Here is a 23,102-nt window from a genome sequence, read left to right on the forward strand (position 1 = left end):
TCTTTCTGTCTCTCTCTGTCTCTTTCTGTCTCTTTCTGTCTCTCTCTGTCTCTCAGGTTTGTGGTGCTCCTCTTTAGAGTTTCCTGCTGTTACATGGTAACAGAGCTGAAGGCAAGAGGTAAGGTGGATTTTCTTTTTTTTATAAATCCGCAGTGGTAACATGGATAACATTCGATCAGAGCGTTTAGAGCTTCTTGTAAAGACAGAAAGAGAAGTGAAGAGAAGTTTTTGGTTTTTTACTGGTTATCTAAGGCCATTTGGATGTTGTGGTTAGTCAAAGTGAAACAGCTGCTGGGAAGCATCTCATTCTACTGTTGGATGTGAGAATGGAAGCTCTAATGGTGATGAAACAGCACCTGGAGCCTCCACCTTAAAGAGCTGTTAAAGAGACAGACAGACCAGTAAACAACAGCTTGTCCCACTGTCGTTTGGCAGCACAACAAACACTGTTTAACACAGCATGCTCTCTGTGACTATTTGTGTCTATGTAATACAAGATTGAACAGAGAGACAGTCCTGCACCCACGATGGGTGTCACACAAAGGTGGTAGAAAAGGGTTTGTGCTCTTCCTGTTCGGTTCCTCCTCCAATCAGCTGATAGTACGAGTGTTGATGCTCACTGCTGATGCCCTCACAGATAAAACATGTACATGTTACTCATTTGAAAAGCACTTTACTGTGTTTTGATAATTTGCTCAAAATGCCTTCCGTCTGCCTTCAGTTTGCCTTCATACACACAATCTGAAAGCAATCTGCATGTTCAGCAAAGATAACGGAGCATCTAGTGTTGTGTTTTCACCTCATTCTTTCAGGTAACTCAAGTGTCCTCAACCAGCTAGGGTTGCAAATGACACATTACTGACTTTGTCAACCAAGACAGTTGTGTCCAATTTAGTAGCAGAGAATGAAGATCACGTTCAACCAACAGATGACCATATATTATTTAGATTTTAAAATCACAAATTTCAGCTGATTTCAGATGATCGGCATGGCCAACCTTCTATTCCTTATGATATTAAGCTCTTTGTGTGTTTTGTTTGATCAGCACAAACAAATTTCCTTAAATTGTGTTCAAAATCATCTGCAGAGTGCTGTTGGGGTGATTTTAGCAGACAGTATTTTGAAGCAGGATTTATGAATCAAAGCTTTTCTTCCATGGAGAGGTGAGCCACTACTACTCACAGTATATCGTAGCTGCATGAATGTGACTGCTTTCTCACGTCTGTGCTCTTGTCTGAGATCTCCAGTGGATAAGAACAAGCTGGAAGGTCAAAGGTTAGAAGTTCAGGACATCTCACCTAGACACACATAGTAGATGAACATGCACGCATATGGGCGCAGCTATGAGGGGTGATTTGTGCCATGACACAGACACACATACACACACTTTGCCTGGTGATCAGATGTTTGTGACAAGGTTTTTGAGTTTTTCATAAATTGATTTATTATTCAGCTGGCTCATGGCGTTATTAGACAGATGACTGAAGGTCATTTGTACAAGTCATGGGATCCTCTTTAAATTTGAATCAGTTTCTTTTTGTGCAGGGATGTGGCTTCCTGTTTGTTGTGCAGTACCAATGACAAAGTGCACGGTCCCAAATCAGTGTAAACTTCACTTACTGACTATGCTGAACAAGGAAATATGTGTTTGAAATAAGTTTAGCAACAGCAGCAAGGAAATGCCTTGCGGGTATTGTGGATGTTGTAACTGGAGGTATGATAAAGGGAAAGAGGCCAGAGAGAGATAATAATAATAATAATAATAATAATAATATCAAGTGAGAGAGAGATGAAAAGAGAGACAGATAGTAGATCAGCTCTAGTATGCTTTTTTTATGTATATATTAAAATGCTGTATCCAGGTAAATTTTTGTCAATTACATATTCACTGATAGACATAAGATGTACACACTGTCAAACAGAACCACTGACACCACAAGCACCTACCAATACACACATGCACTGACACACACATACACACACCACAAACTTCCCGCGTACTCATATCGCTCTGTCTTTTACTGACAGTGACTGTGCCACTTTTGAGAAGGGTGAGTGGGTGTGTTGACTGGAAACAAGTAGCATTGACCTAACACAAAGTCCTCTCAACCAAGACACTGTAACATTCAATGTGGAGCCCTCAACATGTTCAGAGCAAAAGCACAGGACCGGCTCAACTGCTATGGCTTGGAGCTGCAGTCTTAGAAGGAAACCAGAAACAACTGCAGGTTTCATTTCACCAAATCTGTACTCTGTGAGCTGGTAGTAATATGATAGGGAGTTCATTGTGGATTTATTCAATTCACAATGTGGATTTGCTTAGAAATTTAAATATTGTTTATTTTTTCCTGTATAACATCTCCTCAAGACCGAAAATTGACTGTTTGCTCAGCCCTGCTTTGCTGTCGAGCTTTCCCTTGTCACGCGGTCACAGTGATAATAATAGCAAAATTAATGCTTGACATTAAAAAAGTCCTTGATTTCACACCGAGGTACACAGAAATAGTTTTCTTTTAATTCTAACTGGAAACTGAAACAAACAGCATGAGGCAAAACTGTCGCTGAGAGATTGTATCAGCAGTAGCCAGCTAACTATTAAGCTATCCTTATAGCTCCATGAGTTGTTTTAAAACTGAAATTTTAAAGGGGTCTTAAATAATACACAATGGCTATACATGATGTAAAGACTATTGCTGTCCCAGGCAGAACCAGTTAGTCCTGCTATGATAGAGAAAAATGCAAGATCAGGCTTATTTCTATGTAACACAACCCTGTTTGGTTGCTTAGCTTGCTCACTTTTAATGTTACAAGAGAAAAGGATGGAGCGAGGAATAATCGATGTGTTTCTAAAGTAGCTCAATAGAATCCAGGACTGGCCTCCACGCAGTGCTTGTTGCGAACAAGGCTTTTTTTTGTTGTTGCTATTTTTAACCAGATAAACACACTGTTTAAATATTCTTCATACTATTTTTGTGCATTTTTGTTTTGGAAAAGCTAAAAAAGTTGTTGACCTCCAAACTCTTTAGATACCAAGTCTCAGTATGCACATCACTTCAACAATCGAAATTCAAAGGTTGACAGACCTGCAAGGCCAAATTACAGTTGTTGTTTGGGGGAGGCGTTTGTGAAGGGTAAACTGAAAGTGAAAGTTAATTCACATATCTTATTGCTTAACATATCCTTAATGCTTTCTTTTCTCATCACCTTACTCTTTTCTTTAAGCTGTGTTCCATGCTCTCTAATTAATCACCCACCCCTTTTTCAACTTTCAACAGGGTGTTGAAGATGGCAGTATGGATCCAGGCCCAGCAGCTCCAGGGAGATGCTCTTCACCAGATGCAGTCTCTGTATGGTCAGCACTTCCCCATTGAAGTGCGACATTATCTGTCCCAGTGGATAGAGGGCCAGCTCTGGTGAGTTGCTCTGTAGCACCAACAGATTGTGTGTGTGTGTGTGTGTGTGTGTGTATAGGTGTGTGTACAGTTATGCCCACATGTATTCCTGCACAAATATTTGTGTTGTATGTTTGTCCATCAGAGCATTTGGACAGTTTGCTTTTTGCTTGCTATTTTCAACACCTTTTTTTGTATGTGTCATGCGTGTGTGTGTGTGTGGGTGGGTTGTTAGGGATGCCATAGACCTAGAAAACCCACAGGAGGAGTTCAAGGCCAAACGCCTGCTAGACAGTTTGATCCAGGAGCTACAGAACAAGGCCGAGCACCAGGTGGGAGAGGATGGCTTTCTACTCAAAATCAAACTGGGACACTACGCCAGCCAGCTTAAGGTAAGTCTTTGGGGAATATACATAGATCATGAGAGCCGCACTGCGTATGTACAGTACTCTCAACTTGCCCAGCAAGAAAAACATGCTTATTCTCTCTGCAGAGAGAGAGAGCAATTGCATATGTTGTCATTAGGGCCAAAGTCTGAGAACACAGCAACAACAAAGGCAGTATGTACAGTATATGGCTTTCAGGTATTTGTCAGATTTATCAGTAAATGAGGCTGTGATTCTCTTTTCTCTATCTGTAGATCAAGAATCTGAAGAACTAAAAAAGTTCATGTAATTAAATAAGATAAAAACAACTCAGGAGGAATACTAAAATGTGTATAATATTGAAACTCTGAATTCCACCTGCTTAGACAATAGCCATGTTTTCAGCAAACACTCACGTTCAAACTATTTACAGTTTGCAAGATGATAAGCAAGTGGTTGGAAGGCACAACTGTTCCCTGTGCCGTAATTCTTAGAAAGAACACACAGTGCACAAAATGTTTTTAAGAACAGGTTGTATCCACCATGAGGAAAACAAGAGGACAGCCCAAGTGAGGGCCTTGGTAGCCAGCCAGCGCTGCTATTTATGATCGCGCTGCCTGCTCACAGATCCGTTCTTCTGTTTGTCTTCTCCCCTCCCTGAAACCAGGCAGAGAAACAGTGGGAACAAAACTGCAATCCCAGATTCCTACCACTCTGTTTTCCCTTCTTCGATTGTGAGCGTACATATATTGATGTGGTTGAGTGTGATCTATGAAATGTGCTGTATGTCTTATATTACTTTTATATTTCACTAGAGATCCTCTTTTACCTTCAATAGTCAAAATAACGGAGGTCAACCAATTCTGTTGACGCCCTGTTCTCTTTGTGTCACCGTCGTGCGTCCTTGTAAGCTCTGCTGGATGAAAACAATTGAACATTTAATACAACTTCATTATCCCACTTAAAGCAGGAAACAACAAGAATATCACCATGTGACTCACAGCAGTATTTTTTTTTAAAACAGAAAGTGAAACCGCAATTTGTTACATTACTCATCAGGAGAAAAAATATTACTGTAACACATAAACCACTCAACCTTGGTGTGTGCGTGACAATATGTGTGTATTCTAATGAATCATGTCTCCATATGAAGTGTGCTGTGCTTCAGAGATGGATCTCATTAAGCTCGTCTAATGGGTTTTAGTGTGTCTGTGGCGTTGGCTCAAGAACTTAGCGAGCTTCCTTGATGTGACTAAATTGGTGAGTCCTGTGTGCAGCGGCCGCTCCGCTCGTCAAGCGCTAACAAGCCTTAACACAGCACATGTGCTCCTTGTCTTTCAGAGCACGTATGACCGCTGTCCTCTGGAGTTGGTGCGATGCATCAAACACATCCTCTACACAGAGCAGAGGCTCGTCAGAGAGGCCACCAATGTGAGTAGGATGCATGTGTTTGCTGTGAAATACATAAGTTGATCTGACACATACAAGCACACTTTTGCTCACTTGTCTACACAGACATCCCCACTGAAATATAAACTGGCATTGATAAACACCTGTGGCTTTCCCATGCATTATTATTTTCATAGCCTGTACAAAGCCTGTAAGCACAAACAGCTCAACTACATAATTGTGTCTGATTCAGATATTGTGTGATTGGGTAACTACTCTCTGTTTCCTCCATTAATCCCTCCACGGTTTGCATTGTTATAATGTAATACCTGCAGCCACTCATGCCTTCTCAATCATGCCGTAAAATTGCCTTGTAAAAGTAAACCTTTTGTATTTCTACACTGCAATATGGAAGGAAGTCAAAAATGGAAGTAAAATATTTCACGGTTTATAACAAGCACTGAGTTATAAAACCATAAAGCCAGCAGTGCGTAAAACATGTGACTCTCAGCAACTCCTGGGGTGAATTGATTTCCAGTCACAACACGCCTTTTCTATTAGTGGAATGCATATTTGGACTGATTGAATTTCACCGTCTGAACCTTTAGGCACCATAGTTTTCTTGTTTAACTCACCACACAGTCTGCCTGAGTATGATAAGCAAATGCATTTCTTCCTTCTCTATTTGCAGTGTCCCCATCAGGCTTGTGTCACTAAGGCTTTTACAGTTAAATTGCCCAACTGCCACACGCATGGGTCAATGCATCAAGTCCAGCTCAGTTTATCTCTGATCCAACCCCCACGGATACCCACACTAGCTCAGCTCTCAACTCACCAGGGGCCAGCCATTTCTCTTAACAACATCATAAACAATCCAATGACAGACAACATACAGGCCATGCACCATCCAGTGGAAAACCAACCTTACCAATAACTGTTTCCAAACCCGCCATTTCCTTTGTCTCTCTGTGCCTGTCTCTCAATCTCACTTTGTTATTGACAGTCAAGCTCTCCAGTGGGTGGGATGATGGACAGCATGTCTCAGAAATACCAACAGATCAACCAAGCTTTTGAGGAGCTTCGCCTGCTGACGCAGGACACTGAGAATGATCTGCGCAAGCTCCAGCACAACCAAGAGTACTTCATAATCCAGTACCAGGAGAGCCTCCGCATCCAGGGTAAGACAAGAGGACTTGCATTACGCTATAGAGACTGTAGTAGACTGAGGAGTTTTGATAATATGATACATGCAAAAGAGCTGCTGTTTCAAGCTTTTCAGATTTAAAGATTTGTTGCTTTTCTGTTTTGTTTGAATGCAAATACAACTATTTAGTAGTAGATTCAAACAGTCAAGGTGTGAAATTGTATAAAAAAGATCACATACTCCACATACATTTCACAGCTATCTAAAATATGCTAGATCCTGTAGATGGAGCTTCCATAACCCAGCAACCTTTGCATAAATGTTGCATCATTCAGAAAGCACCTAGCTCTTATGATGGCTATATTATGGTAGAGGAGCTTTTCCAGAGTAAATCATTATTCCTCTCTGGGGATAATGTACACTCTATGTACACAGGTCAGAGATTTTTACCTCCTCTCTCTTTTCCTCCCTTTTTCTATAACTCATCCCAACCCCTCCCCCCTATGGATGGCAACAACCCCTCCCCTCCTCAGCTCAGCTGACCAGTCTCACCACGCTTCCCCCTGCTGACAGACAGCTACGGGAGCCCGCCCTTCTCAGCAAGAGAGCCACCGTGGAGACATGGCTGACCAGAGAGGCCAACACACTACAGAAATACAGACTGGTAAAACATGAACACGCACAGTTTGAAGTAACACATAATAATGCGCTGTATGTATGTACAGTGTGTAATTACAATTAAACCTTCACTTTTCTGTTTATGTGCAGGACCTGGCGGAGAAGCACCAGAAAACACTGCAGCTGTTGAGGAAGCAGCAGACCATCATTCTTGATGATGAGCTGATCCAGTGGAAGAGACGGCAACAGCTGGCAGGCAACGGGGGCCCGCCGGAGGGAGGCCTGGACATCCTGCAGTCCTGGTGAGTTCTCGTCCACCTCCCACCAAGATCACAGCCACTAGACTGCCTCGCAAAGCAAAGGGTCACCGGTTTACAAGCTTTCAATTGACTACCGCTGGGTTTATTTCCAAAGTTTATTGGCTCCTAATAAGAAAGACATAGGTAAGCCAGTCTGACATGTCTCGGTTTTAGACTTTTCAGACTTGCTGTGCACTCTAAAAGGCACCTTTTTAGTCATTCATAGTTGTTTTGGACTATCCTATTTTTAATTCATATTGTTCTGCTGGAGTAAAACCTTCTGCAGTACAAATTTCTAGAAGCAATGTAGAAACGTAATACCACTGCCAATGTCTATGCTTAAGCCTAATTCTTATGTGTGTGTGTGTGTGTGTGTGTTTTTATGTGTATCAGGTGTGAGAAGCTGGCAGAAACTATCTGGCAAAACAGACAGCAGATTCGGAGGGCAGAGCACCTCAGACAACAGCTACCCATCCCCGGCCCCATTGAAGAGCTCCTCAATGAACTCAACAGTACAATCACAGATATCATCTCAGCATTGGTCACCAGGTGTGTGTGTGTGTGTGTGTGTTTATCTATACTGAATCTTGACTATAAAAGCTGATTTAAGTGCATGAATGTTGGTTGGAAAGTGTGTGCAAGCGGGTGGGTGAGTTGCGTACTCTGAGGCATCACCCTTTCCTGCACTCTGCGTTGGCCTTTATGCAACTAACCTTAGTTGCTTCCGTGGTCAACAGAATGAGAGATATCATCTATTACTAAAATTAAATTACTCAGGCATTCCGTTTATCCATCCAGTGATTTAATCCACATGGGTGAAGCTACTCTATAATTGTGTGGGAATTTGTGAGTATGTTTGTTTGTATTCTCTTGTTTCAGTACTTGCTGTGTGAGTAATAAGGGACGACTTTAGATTAAACTTTGAAGTCTACTTTGTCAGAAATGCAACAAAAGAGCTGGTCTACATGTTAACAGTGCAGCAAAACAATACAGAAGTTGGTCAATCACAATTTTTTATTTTCCAAACAACAGCAGAGCACAGTAAAGTTGTTTACATTGCTGGGGAGTCGGAGGTATGGAACCTGTGGCCAGCAGCTCTCTGTGGCTCCTTCTTGTTTTATTACTAAGTGCAATACTTATAATTAGTCTGCTGTCAAAAAGCTTTTGTGTTTTTGAATGCTACCCTGTGTTTCACCAGTTCAGTGTTTTTAATGTGAAGCGGTAGCAGGAAATGTTCGGTTGGCATTAGCAGTAACTCAATACAGCTCTGATACGGTCTAAAGAGAGTGAACAGTGACGTTTTTAGTAATGAGATAAAATTATAGTGAATTACATGCATGCGTTTTTTCCCTCATGCCTGTGAGGGCAATTTTTATCCAGCATGGGAATGGCAGACTCCACCACTTACAATGAAAACTACTAAATAGAGAATGAATTACTGACTATAAAGACTTAGAATGGCTATTACAGAATACATGCTTAGCATTAAGGGTATCAAAACTGGGGTTTGATTTTATGAAAATCTTTAAACTTTAAAGTTAGATTACATTTATCTCTTTCAGTTTAGATTCATCTAAATCCAGATGAGAGATTGTAGTAGCGATGGGGTCTATGATTAGGAAATAAATGTATTCAAAGAACATTCAGGCAAGTTTTGTTATATAAAGTTAAAGTGCGGGTCTTGTCTTCATTTGTTAAAGTCTGAGCCCTGTGCTGAGCCAAAACAGAAGTCCCTTTGGTGGCTCCAGTCAACTAGAAATCCCATTTAACACATTACATCATCCACCACTGTTTAAAACCACAGCAGTACAGAATGAGACATGAACAGGAGGAGAGAAGAAGTCCTGATGTGGTAGAAGAAGACCGTGTTCACAAGAGGGAGAAGAAGAGTATAAGAGAATCCAAATGTGCCCAGAGGCAAAAGATGGAAGTTGAATGCACCTGAAAAGGATCTGCAGGGACAAAGAGCATGCAGTGTGCAGGAGATTAAAGGAAAGCAAGGCTACATGCTACGTGTTTCAGTACATTATTTTTCGCCCAAAGGCAAATCTGCCAGGGTCTTTTAGCCCTCCAGGATCTCTGAACAGGAAGTAATGTGAAGTTTCTGACAGCATGCTCTCCCACTTTCCTAGAAGATTGTCCCAGCAGGGACCCATAACACATTGAGAGGTCATGTCTCTGTCACAGCGATTTCTGTTCGGCAACAGACAAAGCTACACCCAGACAGTAATGGACTGCTATGATCACGCACAGTACAAACACAGGTTATGTTTCCTCAACAACATCCTCTCTATATTACTCTGAACCCTTTGTGTTAATGTGCAAATCAGAAAACAGCTGGACAGAAAATCAGACCAACATTGTTGGTCAACAATTGCTGACCCTGTTGGTTGACTGATTACTTTCATGAGCTTCCATTAGTGAGCATGGTTACAATTAAAGTCATTTTTAAAGGCTAATGTTCTCAAATCTGCAGGTCAGGACAGGAAAACAATTATTTTTTATTCAACATTTGACACCAAAACACACTGTGCGTGTACTTGAAGTCTAATAAACATGTTTAAAGCATTTAAACCTCATAAATAATTTGATGAAGCATGCTTTTTTTGTATGTATTAAACATGCATTGTCTACATTCTGTGTTCACATCAAATGCAGTCTTACTTAAGAATCAGCCATAATTTAAAACCCAGTTGTATTTGTAAATGTTACATTGTAACTAGCTACAATAAACTGGAAGAATGCATCCAAATAAACCATTATGGCTATTAAGCAGATTTGATTTGATTTAATTATTGGTCAAATCCAAACAAAGGTTTCCTCTAAAGATCCACAAGTGGTCACCCTCAAAATAGTGGTTTATTGAAAACATTCATACTTTTGGCTATATTTTATGAGATGCAAAAGAAGAGAAGTTGGGGGATTTGACTAACTGAGACACCTAATCAACCGGGCCTTGTTCTGTCATTTCAGTCTCTCTTTTTGTCTCCACAGTACCTTCATCATTGAGAAACAGCCTCCACAGGTGCTAAAAACCCAAACCAAGTTTGCCGCTACAGTGCGCCTTCTAGTGGGTGGGAAATTGAACGTGCACATGAACCCGCCACAGGTCAAAGCGACCATCATTAGTGAACAGCAAGCAAAGGCCCTGCTGAAGAACGAAAACACAAGGAAGTAAGTCCAGTGTGTCCATTTGTTTCAGTGTGGATTTAAAAAGAGAAAACACAAGGAAAAATTACAAAAAGTAAAAATAAATACTATTATTTGAATCAGATGTGTCAAGAAGTCATGCACAATACGTGGTTTGACATTGTAGCAACAACACAAAATCCTACTCTTTCCCCTCCTCTGTACACGGAGTTTTTATTATCCCTACTTCCTTTATTGGGGACATAGTGGGGTGAGATGAGCTCTCATGGCGCCATTAAGATAAGGAGTCTTAGTTTCTACAAGGATTACTGGATTCCAGGATGAACTCTGGTCCAATGTGTTTCCAGACCTCACCACAGAGACATGGCTGGAACTTTAACAATGCCTCAGAGGAATCTATGGTGTGGATGCAGAATCCACATTTAGCCTGTTCCACAGCCTCATTCCACATTCCTCCAGACTAATAGAAACCTACCAATACTGTAGGTCATCCAGGCAGCCAGTGGTTAAAGGGGTGAACAATTCAACAGCTCAGCCGTCATCTGCTTTTTCCCATCTAAACCACTTGATATGGCACCCAATCTGCATCCCAGAGACATCTGTATAGAAGATAGAGGTGGTGGTAGTTAAACCTTCCAATTATATATAAAATGTGTACAACTATTCCTACACCCTGCATTATTTTCACTCGGCTCCTGCTATCCAAACAAGCATAATTTTGTTTTAATTTCTTCTAGGAAAAGTATTTTTCTCACTGTGTCATAGCAGACATTACGGCTAAAAGACTCACTCCTTGATTGTTTCTCTCCTTCAGTGACAGCAGTGGGGAAATTCTCAACAATAACTGTGTGATGGAGTACCACCAGACTACAGGCACTCTCAGCGCACACTTCAGGAACATGGTGAGTGCTCCTGAAGTGAAGTAACTACCCTAAGTTAAAAACCTCACAAGACACACAGTAGGTCGCTGTTAAGTGAAGAAACTGACAAGATGTGTTTGATCACCGTGTCCATTAGTAGTATGGAAGACTGTAAAAGTGGTGCTATGTTAAAAAAGAAAATGTCATAGCTATGTTTGAAATCACATTTTCCTATAATAACCGTAAATACCAAGTTACATCAGTGAAGCAGTTCCTTGTGGTGGAAGAGTTTCACTAATGTAGTTCCAATAATTGTGGGATTTGTAGAATACATTGACAGTATATTGAAACAACATTTAAAGAAATCTACTGGGATCTAATAGGATTTAGAAGCAACAGGGTTGAGCTGTATTGCAGCATCCAGTGTAATTAGTCTAGTGATGTGCAGTATGGGTATTACAATATGGTATGTACTGCACAAACCCATGGCAACTCAGCAGTGCTTTGGAGGATCAGTCTGGAGCTTCAGGAGAGCCTGTCTCTACATCCCACATGTTGTGCACACCATTCCCCCAGAGACCTCCATGGATTATTTACATGTCAGCCCTGTAGGCAGACTCAAAGTGAATTATGTATTCATACATGTACTGTATCTTGAATGTGTGCATCGTCAGCCTAACTGTGTAGACACGTACCTTATATATCCAATATTCCTCATTCCTTCCATGTAGTCTTTAAAGAGGATCAAGCGATCGGACAGGCGAGGAGCAGAATCTGTCACAGAAGAGAAGTTCACCATTCTGTTCGAGTCCCAGTTTAGTGTTGGAGGCAATGAGCTTGTCTTTCAAGTGAAGGTAAGAGTGCACAGATGGACGAGTTGGAAGAAAAGACTACATTAGCCTTGACCCACAAAGATACTATCCATTCTTAACCCCACAATAGCTGGGATCTGTTCATGCTTAACCGTAAATCACAAAACATAGAGCATTCACTCCTCCACATACTGTACTGTGACACCACTTCCGCCCAAGAAATCCCACTCATTTCCATTCCTCATCTGTCTTCTTCCCAGAAATTATATGCTGTTTATAAGGCTCTTCTTTATTATTTGAACCATAGAGATACTATGAAGGTCATGTTGTTTTTGCAGTATATGCAGCCTGTAATGTTACAGCGTCCTTATGCTGATGGCCTCCCTTCTTTCTCTCAACAGACGTTATCACTTCCAGTAGTGGTGATAGTTCACGGTAGCCAAGACAATAATGCCACAGCCACTGTGTTGTGGGACAATGCTTTTGCAGAGCCGGTGAGTGTGTTGAAACTTTTATTTAGATATGATTCATATTTCAATTAGCCTGTGTTTTTAAATGTTTCAGACATCTATCACATAAACTATGCAGATTACCCTCAGATGTACTTTTATTCATCACATTGTTTTTTCCAGTCAAAGAAACACCCAAAACACACCTTCTGTACCAAAGTCCCTGACTTAAGTGTCATGTAACACATAGGAATTGTGTACATCTACAAAAAATAATAACAATTCTGAAAATTGTAAATATAAATATTTTCTAATAAAAACTGACTGAGCACTTGAATTAATTTATCAAACAAAGATGCTCCTCTGGACATTTGCTCTTGTTTTCTGACATTTTATAGACCAAACCATTTCTCATTTAATTAAAATAATACTTGTAAGATAATAAAATACGCAATAATAAAAATAATCAATAGTTCCTGAATAACCTTTTTTTTTTCATTTAGATACAAGGTGAAGTCACCAAGTATATGACTGTTTACTGCATGTGTTGTCTGCCGCTTGGTTTATTTTATTTTCATCTGGATCAATTTATTAAAAAAAATGTTCTTAATCCTCGCAGAAGCAATGATACAATATATTATGAATATGCACATTTTATCCGTGACTTTATTATTACATTCTGCTGCCACCTTGCCCGCGTTTATAAAGCTAATGTAAATCCTCTGCTGTCTACAGGGACGGGTACCTTTCCTCGTGCCAGATAAGGTGCTTTGGCCTCAGCTGTGCGATGCCATCAACATGAAGTACAAGGCTGAGGTACAGAGTAACCGAGGCCTGTCTGCGGAGAACCTGGTCTTCCTGGCTCAAAAAGCATTCAGCAGCTCCAGCAACAACCCTGACGACTACCGTAACATGACTATGACTTGGTCACAGTTTAACAGGGTCAGCACCAGTCTCTTTCCTTGTGATTCTCGCTCTCTCTTCCTCTATGTATATAAACACACAGTTTATACAAAGAGCATACTGATTATCTGTTCTCATCAGTGTTCCTTTATGGATTATACTTAGAAAGGGTTTCTTCTCCTTGCATTTTTAAAATGCCCACAGGCTAGTTTCAGTAAGCCAATTTAGCTGTGTGCTTGTTCTCCATGGAGTGGTTTTACTATTGGTTATTCATACATAGAAAAATTTCGTGCTCCATTTGCAGTGTCCCTACAGCTCTATTCTGTAGTTGACTTGAGTGAAAATGCCTCATCAGTAGCCAGGTCTGCATCTTAATGGGTCTGTTTGTCCACACAGTGAAAGGCTGGAGGCCTCATTTTCTGTCTCAAAGCAGCTGGTGATGGCAGAAAACACACTCACATTCACCACACACCATCAGTCTCATTAGATTACCGGAACATCAAGTTTCAGCCACTTCACACACTGGTGTACAAGCTACATACACACACACGCACAGTTTCAACCTCTCTTCTTTTTTCTCTTTCCCTCACACACAACATATACACATACAGCTGCACACTTGGTGAAATCATAAACACGACTGGGATGAGGACATGTTCTCTGTATGTATGGAGTGGATGGACAAGAGGGAATCTGAAAACATTTTTAAAGAAAAGTTTGTTTGAATCCTTTTTCCTTTTTAAAAAATATTTTCCCCAAACCCTTTTTGCTTACAGGAAAGCTTGCCAGGCAGGAACTTCACATTTTGGCAGTGGTTTGATGGTGTGATGGAACTCACAAAAAAACATCTCAAACCACACTGGAATGACGGGTAAGGAAACTGCAGAGGTCTTTGTCAGTTTCAGTCTTTGGTTGTAAAATGTGGCAAACCAGAACAATAAAATCGTTACCGCTCTTTTTTCAATTTGACAGTGGTTTGGTGATAGTAAATGTTTTCCTGTTCCCATTTTGATGTGAACTCAGGCCCCTTCATGGTTTTCCATGGCAACCTGAGGAGCTGGACTCGCTCTCGCCAGTAAACTACGCACATGACAGTTTTATGTTCTTACTTTTCCTATATATCTCTCTTCTGTTTTTTAGAGCCATATTGGGCTTTGTGAACAAGCAGCAGGCTCAGGACATGCTGATGTCCAAACCCAATGGTACTTTCCTTCTGCGCTTTAGTGACTCTGAGATTGGAGGAATTACAATTGCCTGGGTGGCAGAAAATCCTAACAAAGCAGGTATGACAGTCACAGCACAAGTAGTGCTGGTAAAATGTTTTTTTACAAGGTCAAGGGTATTTAATTATGTTAATACCAGCTACAAACTTGCCACAACATACACTGAATAACTATGCTCAACTATAGCCCTGCTTTGGATAGGAAAAATATCCCAAACATTTAGGTCTCATTGGCTTGCTAGATGTTATTTTACAAGGCATTTTTTAATTTGCCCATCTGTGATTTCATGCTGGGTGAATATTGTTCAATCAGCTTACACGAGGGAGTTTGGTGAGAGCTATTGGACTCAACCATATGGACAAGAAAAGAAAAACACGACCTTAAAGCAGCTATAATCAGTATTTTACTATTAACAATGTGTGGTCAAATGATATTGTAAAACAGTCTGACAATGTGAAACTGGTCGCTCAAAGTGATAAAACTACAGAGGCAACTGTTTTCAGTGACAGTGCTCAAAAAACCCACTCTATACTGCCTGGTCAGCATCAAATGGCAAACCAGACCATCTAGCAACTATCTAGTGAACATGTTGAAGTATTGAGCACCTAAAGAGCCAGATATTCCCTCAGGAGCTGGCAGAGACCAAAACAGAGTTAAAAGAGAGTTAATGTTGGACTTCAGGTGGCAAGAAACACAACTCCGAATTAATGATATTGTTGGTCAAGTGTTAAGTTGTGGTGTGGGTGCTGTGTGTCTGCAGGTGAGAGAATGGTTTGGAACCTCATGCCCTACACAACCAAAGACTTCTCCATTCGCTCTCTGGCTGACCGCATCAGCGATCTCAATCATCTCTTGTTCCTCTACCCCGACAGACCCAAGGATGAGGTTTTCTCCAAATATTACACCCCACCGCTCTGTAAGCAATCTTCTGTTTGCACAGGCCGCTGTTACTGGATTCATTTAATATCACAGTTGCAAAGCCTTTAAAGGGAAAATATGTCTTGATTGCTGTTTGACGACTGCACTGAACTGTCTCTCTGTTTGTTTTAAAGCTAAAGCAGTGGATGGCTACGTGAAACCGCAAATCAAACAAGTGGTGCCTGAGTAAGTATCAAGCTTCCTGTTCGCCTTTGCTCCTGTTTCTTCCATTCCTGCTCTGTCTCTCCTTTTTTTGTCTTCCCTGCTGTCCACCCACCCAGTTTTTCCTCTGTGGCAACATTTAGAGTTAATCACTAAATATTGGGCCCTGAATTCAGATCAGCTATTAGTTAGCTGTTACAGTTGGAGGAGGCCAATTAAGGATGGCCAGGGTTCCTGAGCGAGCTTGTCTTCCGCTCATCATTAGAGTTAGGCTTGTTAGTTAGCAAGCCCCGCTCCCTTGTCTCCACAGTTGGTTCACCTGCAGTACAGAGAACGGCCATAATGATGCAGTGAGGCCTGGAAAACATGCTAAGTGTAGTTGCTTAGGCAACTGTTGAACAAAGACTCATTGGCTTTTATCTTTGGTTTGTGTGTGTGTGTGTTTCTGTGTGTATGTACAGGTTTGCTACAGCCAATCCAGACCCAGCAAGTGGGAACCCAACCTATATGGATCACAGTGCCTCCCCAGCACCTGTCAGTCACCCTCACACCTACAGCATATACGCACCTATGTGAGTCAAGAAGTCCTTTAAACATATGAGCTGCTCAGTATGAGTGTGTGAGCGTGTGTGTGTGTGTTTTGCGTGAGAGTGTCTTGTTGCTGCTGCTGGTTTTTTTTTGGTGATGTGCTGCCGGCTTCTCTGAGTGTGGTTTGGCTCCACTCTGTGTCCTGTGGCAGGAGCGACTCTATGTTGGACGCGGACGGAGACTTCGACCTGGACGATACCATAGACGTGGCGAGGCACGTAGAGGAGCTACTCCGGCGCCCTGTAGAGAGCCAGTGGGGTGGCCAACAGTCCTGACCCTTGACCTTTTAACCCGTGACAACACCAAACAAACCCTGCCTCCCAACTTGCCCCACTCGCATTGACATTTCTCATGGTTTAATTCCATTAATTTCTCTTTTTTTCAGATAGCTATAATGTGAAATGTTAATAATGGTTGTGATTTTTTTCTTTTCAGCATGAGAGCATGCATGTCAGTGACTTCTTTTGGTTTTATTTGTGTCCATAAGTGTTTGTAAAACAGACTAGGTATAATGCAAAACATACAATGTTACAGTATTGTGAAAAAGAAAAGAAATGGTAACATTGTGCATGCATTTCCAATTGATTTTGAACAGATTTAAAAAATATGCTACTGTATGAAGTCATTTCAAAAAGTTGAATGTTTTTATTTTGTTATATTTTCTTCTTTGTAAATGGGTTATCAGTATTTTGATAGTGACATTGAACTTGCCCTTTGACAAAAAAAGAAACTTTAATGAAGAGTTTTGCTTTTGCTCTCAACATTATCTGGTTTATTGCTCTGCAGAGTTACAGTCAGTTTTTCGAAATCATATACACTAACCTAAAGGCAGAGTGACTCTCTTTGCTCTCTGCAACTGACAGCACACACATCAGCGCACGGTACACATGCGCTAGTGTACGACGTATTTGTTCTGATTTGTTCACCAGCTGAAACCCAGGAGGGGGGTTTATGCACCTTCCTCGCTCTCACAGGGCTATTTGTCTTCTGTTTGTACACAGAAATGCAAATCTAAGCATTTACCCAGCGCTGCCTGCTTGTCCTCTCAGGTCCCTCTGTTCCCCTCATCAACGCTACCTCGCATTATTCTACTGACAGTTGTTGTTACTCTTGGCTCTGTTGTTGTTTCTGCACCACATCCACACCAGTAGGTACGCTCATTGGGTTTTGTTCTTGTAATTTGACTAACTTGTTAATATGTACAAATAAGACCCCTTGCTGCCCGACGGCTAACTCTGTTAGCTGCTTTATGCTTGAAACCACTCACCTGATGAAGTCTAGAGGCATGTCAGTGTGTCACATGTCTGGTTGTACTGCCTGAATATTTGGGGGTGTGCTGCTCCCATCTGACTTTTCTGCCTATCCGTCCACTTGTCCCTGTAGCTGTGTAATGACGCAGTGGCAAAACCTGTGTGCGCAAGTCTCTATGTGAAAACGTAACTGCACCAGCAGCTGAAGTTGCAAGGCATAGATAGGTAGGTGCAGGCTTTCAATGCTTGTACAGACTCACCAGCCACTAGGCTACATATAGAACTCAAGGATGTAGTGTCATCTCAGTCTGTTTCTTTGTTTGGCTTTTGTTTTTGGTCACTATTAGTTTTCATCATGCGTCCCCTTTTTGCTACACATGAAAAATAACAAATACATTAGTCTGATAGAAAAGTTTGAGACTATTATCCCACTCCCCCCTCTGACACACAAAATGCTGAATAGAAAATGTGTCATTGACAACAGCCTTGCACCTCAGGAATGACTCGCTTTGCTTAGCTGAATTATAAGCCAAATAGAAATGATCTGTGTATACAAAATATATGAATTTATTTTCTCTATCATAATTCTATTTTATTATTGTTTCTCTGGCACTCCCCTATTGAATGTAACCCCTTTGCATGACCCTGTTGAGGATTTACGTACAAATACCTCCGAGTCTGAGCAGAAGTTTCAACTCTTGTGTCACCAGAAGTCCCAGAGGACATAGAGCAACTGGAAATCAGAGAAGAATTTATGATGTACTTTTGTGTTTGTCCGACAGACATTACACTATTAAAGATATTCCCTCAGCTATCTTTTCATTTCTGTCCTCAAACATTTTTTGTATCTTGCTTTCTTTCCTTTTTTTGAAATCTGAAGCTACATCGACAGTCTTGTGATATTATCCTTCATTACCATTATCATAATTTTTAGACTTTGTTCCACTGTAGACTGTGTACTTTTTCATGATGTAGATGCCGCTGTATGCTATTCGATGTATGTACCATGTTTGTGGTTTGGGTTTATCACTTGGAGGTTTTCCAAGAGTTAAAAAGAAGAAAATAAAGTTTTATAAATAATTTTAACTCAAACAGTACAGAAGATTTTGATGTCACTACAAAAAACTTTTTTTTATGCGTGCAGTCAACACCATCAATTTAATCCCCAAGCAGCAGTGTCAGAGAAGTGGCACTCCAAGTTCACCTGGATTGTAATATTGTGTATCAGTGCGTCCTGGCAATTAAACACTGATTGTATAATGTACAACTGCTAATGTATGACCTACTGCACACTGTTGCATTATTAATAGACCACAAAATGTGAAATGCATTTCCCTACAATCAAGGAAAAATGGATTTTATGTTTCAACAAACAACAAACTATTGCTCTTATCAATATACTGCATGAGTTTTTCTGTATGATAAAAAAACAATGGGTGGAAACAAAAGAAATATCTTTTACAGATGAGAGACAAGAAGGTTGCTGATTTTGAAGAGATGCCCTTCATCCCATCCTCCGATTCCCTGAAGACATCCCCAGTAATACTTGCTGACACAGATTAATATGTTAATAGATTTACCTTAAACAACCACCAGACTTTTCATCACTGCTGTCGTCATTTATTTCCTGCCATTTTTTAACAATATGAATATCAACCTGTAGGCTGCATATAGTTCATAATTGGTTGGAAATGATTGTCAGCATCCAAAGTTATATTTTTGGCACAGTTACTTTATCATTTAAGGGTATTACAGTTATTATTAAAGATAGCTGTTATACAAATAGCACATAAATGCACCATTAATCTGTGAAACATTTGCTTGTTAATAATCTATGCTTTCAGCTGCATTAACATACAAGGCCAATGTAACTTTCATAAACTGGAGCATGAAGGATTCAAGTTGATTTTAATACTGCACTGTTGTTTACTGCAATGTAAACTAATTGTTTCTGAAATGTGTTAAAAAGAAGAAAAAAAATCTAAAATAGTGTGGTATATTTTTCCTTTCATTTCATTTTGTTATTATGTGACTCAAGACCATGATCACATATGAATCACAACCAGAACATACAATATAACAAAATAATACAAGGCATGACTAAAATACAACAAATCAGAGGTTACTCAAAGAAAGGACATTCTTCAAAAAGGCAGATCATTGTTGGCTTATCTGATTGTAATAACAAAATTAATTTAAACATAGATGGACAGTTAAAATAATGATTTCCTTCAATTATGCGTACATCTTTACATTAAAAAATAATATGACAATTGTCTCCCAAACAAGTTATAGATAAGTGGACCTGGTCCAATTTACAACTTGCATAAGTGTGATGTAAAAACTGGGGGGGGGCTTTAAAGTCTACATATTCTGGTAGCTCCCTCCCTCTCAGCCAAATGTTAAAAAAAAAAAAAAGCAGGCAGAGGATCCGCAAAGGACAAGCCACTTTTAGGTCAGAAACCAGAGTGAGTGACAGTCGACTGACCAACGCTCATGTTAGTAGAAAACAGTGCGGTAGTCAAAGCTAAGTGATGCTAACCATGAAGCAAACCAGCCAGAACCATCTCTGTCAGACTATCACATCTGCACTGAAACACAGAGAGTCCGCTGGAGCAGTCACTAGAAGCCCTCTTTATGTAAAATCCGATGACAATAAATAACTCACAAAAGAGTGTTTGCTATGTCAGTATTGTGTGCTGAGCCATTTTCAATGCGATTTTTCTAAATTGGCTTAAGAATGTTATTATAACACCAGTGTTTAATACAGTACAGTATTATAATATAGTTTACAGCTAAAAAAAAAAAACATGTCAAAATGTGCAGTTTTCTTAGTGTTTATTAAATGTACAACATTTAAAATCTGAGCATTAAGAGAGTTAAGCTTACTGAAGCCAACTGGAAAAATAATAATACATTTGTGTATTATTTTTACCACTATCAACAATTTTGACAATCCACAGTAATAGCACTCTTTTTGGTTCACCAATGTTCTGAATACAGCTCTATTCTCCATCTTGGTGGATAGAAGAACAACTCACTCTCTCTCTCTTTCTGTGTGTGTGTGTGTGTGTGTGTGTGTGTGTGTGTGTATGTGTATGTGTGTGTATTTACACTGCAGCTTAGATGCCAATTACCTGCCTTGTGTCATGCCTGCGAAAGGTGATAAGAAAAGCTAATTTGCATGGATTTCAATAAAACGTGACCATTTATACCTTAAGAAATCACTGGCTTCCTTAATAGAAAAAGTAATTATAGCTGATTAGAATGCACTGCACACTAGACATTTTTTAATTATTTACACTATCTACAGGCTACCATGTGTAAAAGGCTGGAAATGTGTGCAGGCCAGTGCATTGTAATGTAATGGAAAGGACTCCTAGAGGTCAGTGGTGGGTTGTTGCTTGGATACTAAACCTGCATTCATTACAAGGGCTTTAAGGCAGATGCATAGCATAAACACTGTGGTTTACATCTGACGTGATAATAGATAGGGATGTTTTCCTGCATAAGTGGATCTTAAAATAATGTAATAATTTACTGAGTAGATTTATCAGTGTCTGTTTATTAAAATGACAACATCATTTCAAATTAAAAATTGCCTCATTGGCATAATAAATAACAGTATTGCTAAAGCAAGTTGTACTATGGTACTTAGGTTTGCTATGTAAGTATAGTCATTCAGATTAAGAAAGGATGACAAATGATTTGCAAAATAAATATTTACAATACAACAATGAAAAACAATCACAATTATTATTACAATAAATAATCAGATCAATGTTCGGTACTGAGAATAAGAGTAATTGTTTTTTATCATTTCATTTAAAGGCTCACTGGCTACTTTAATAATCTAAATAACAATAGTGATTATTTTACTAATGATACTGGTATCAGACAGTCTTTAAATGCTATTTTCTGGGAGACGTTCCACCAAGCTGTACCATATACAACAGACATGGCCAGATATAGCAAATATTGCCATGCCCAAAATGAAAAATATGTGATACAATTTGATGTTTTCACTATCCCGGGAATTTTCTAGACAGTACCAAACTTAAGGAGCTGAAAATATGATATTTTCAGCAGGTATTCATAAGAAGCATGTACCTGCGTATTTGGTTCTTAATCCAGTTTATCCATACCATTTCACCACCAGGTGTCAGTAAAGTCCAATGGATCAGACAGTGAGTCATGTGACTGAGCAGATTTGTGGTGAAATCACAATAAGGATCAAAAAAGCTCAAGCAAATGAATTAAGATATAAGACTTAGACATACTTTAGACAGTATGTTTTCACCCTATTAATTGTGGTCTAGTCACATAAATAATAAGACACCTTTGAATTATATGTAAAATCAGCAACGCAAAATATAGCCCTGTTTATACTCAACCGATGTGAACAAATCTTCTACAGCATCATGAAACATTAATATATTCCTGTTCCTGCCAAGTGTTTAGGCAGTGTATTATGTATCTTGTGAGGGTATCCTTTTGTTTAGGTCATGGGTTGTGCCTTTAACAAGCGACTGTAAATGCAGAATTAAACTGTAAAAACCACATAATGTAAAAAGCCTGATGTGGGAAAGATTTCATGCATGGTTTCTGTTCCTGTTGGACTGATGATCACGTGGGCAGACACAGGAAGTGCGGCAGCCAAGCTCAGGAAGACACACCCTCTGCTCCCCGGCTGTGAGCAGCAGGAAACTTCCTCTGTAGGTATCATCATTGAAATGTATGATTATTCGTGTATCTGAGAAATACATTATTGTTCTTGTGGTTTTATTTTTCTCAGTATCTCCCTTTGAAGTTAAAAACCCATAACAGATGCCGTAGATGAGAAATAAAGGTGTGAGCGAAGAAATCGTCAAACACGTGACTTTCTATAAAAATCTGTCTGACTGTTTGACCAGGTGATCCTCTCCTTTTCCCCTGTCACCAGCTAAAAATTAGGAAACTTGATCAATAGCCAGCTGTCATCAATATGATGGCTGTAAGAGGCCTGTGGGTACCGCAAGGGAGATACATTGGCCTGAACCTGACAGCTACTGCAGCAGGAGGGAGCGGTGCCTTGCTCTACACAGCTATGGCTGACATCCTGTCACAGGAAACTATAGCAAACCTCAATAGAAAACAACAAGGGTGTTATTTTAGAATAACTTTGCCATTTCAGTTTTAAGAAGTGCTGATACAGCTTACTCTCTATTTCACTTTCTCTCTCACTTGCTGTTTTATCTTAGCTCTTTACTCTCAGACAAAAAAAAAGTGTGTTTTGCCCTTTCCCATCATTCCTGATCTGGTCATTCTTTAGGCCCCGATGTTTTCATACAGTAGTTGTGAATGGATCAATGAGAGGCCCCTTCACTAAGAGTGACTGTGGTCACATCTTGTGGACTCATGTGAACTAGTCTGATCCCCCCTCGGTTTAAATTCAACGTGGAGCTGATGTTTGAGTTTGAAAACTGGTCGTCAGAGGCCTTTTCACATTAAAGTGAGACAGCTGGGCCAGGCAGTGAGGCTTTTAAAAGCAGAACTTTTGCTGAATTATTTCTGAGACTGCATAATACATGAGATATCACG

At 40.0% G+C, this 23,102-nt stretch overlaps 1 protein-coding gene across 2 annotated transcripts in view; it reads left to right on the forward strand.

Annotated features, from left to right (window-relative positions):
- The window catches only part of stat5a (signal transducer and activator of transcription 5a), a 47,291-nt gene extending 28,689 nt beyond the window's left edge, over positions 1-18,602 (forward strand). Inside the window, exons 2-20 of one of the 2 annotated variants that reach the window (XM_035654893.1) lie at positions 57-118; positions 3,276-3,413; positions 3,628-3,784; positions 5,099-5,188; positions 6,150-6,324; positions 6,824-6,954; positions 7,059-7,210; positions 7,601-7,756; positions 10,202-10,381; positions 11,172-11,259; positions 11,949-12,071; positions 12,431-12,523; positions 13,214-13,420; positions 14,158-14,252; positions 14,522-14,664; positions 15,365-15,520; positions 15,657-15,708; positions 16,146-16,256; positions 16,424-18,602. In XM_035654893.1, coding sequence (XP_035510786.1) covers positions 3,286-3,413; positions 3,628-3,784; positions 5,099-5,188; positions 6,150-6,324; positions 6,824-6,954; positions 7,059-7,210; positions 7,601-7,756; positions 10,202-10,381; positions 11,172-11,259; positions 11,949-12,071; positions 12,431-12,523; positions 13,214-13,420; positions 14,158-14,252; positions 14,522-14,664; positions 15,365-15,520; positions 15,657-15,708; positions 16,146-16,256; positions 16,424-16,547 — 2,361 coding nt within the window. In that variant the 5' untranslated portion in view covers positions 57-118; positions 3,276-3,285 and the 3' untranslated portion in view covers positions 16,548-18,602. The remainder of the gene's footprint in view (positions 1-56; positions 119-3,275; positions 3,414-3,627; positions 3,785-5,098; positions 5,189-6,149; positions 6,325-6,823; positions 6,955-7,058; positions 7,211-7,600; positions 7,757-10,201; positions 10,382-11,171; positions 11,260-11,948; positions 12,072-12,430; positions 12,524-13,213; positions 13,421-14,157; positions 14,253-14,521; positions 14,665-15,364; positions 15,521-15,656; positions 15,709-16,145; positions 16,257-16,423) is intronic. The other variant, XM_035654892.1, reaches the window with a different exon arrangement.
- Positions 18,603-23,102: the final 4,500 nt, after the last annotated feature.

The sequence above is a fragment of the Morone saxatilis genome, unplaced genomic scaffold (assembly GCF_004916995.1).
Source record: "Morone saxatilis isolate NCDOM2014 unplaced genomic scaffold, NCSU_SB_2.0 Contig14, whole genome shotgun sequence".
NCBI classification, from domain to species: Eukaryota; Metazoa; Chordata; class Actinopteri; family Moronidae; genus Morone; species Morone saxatilis.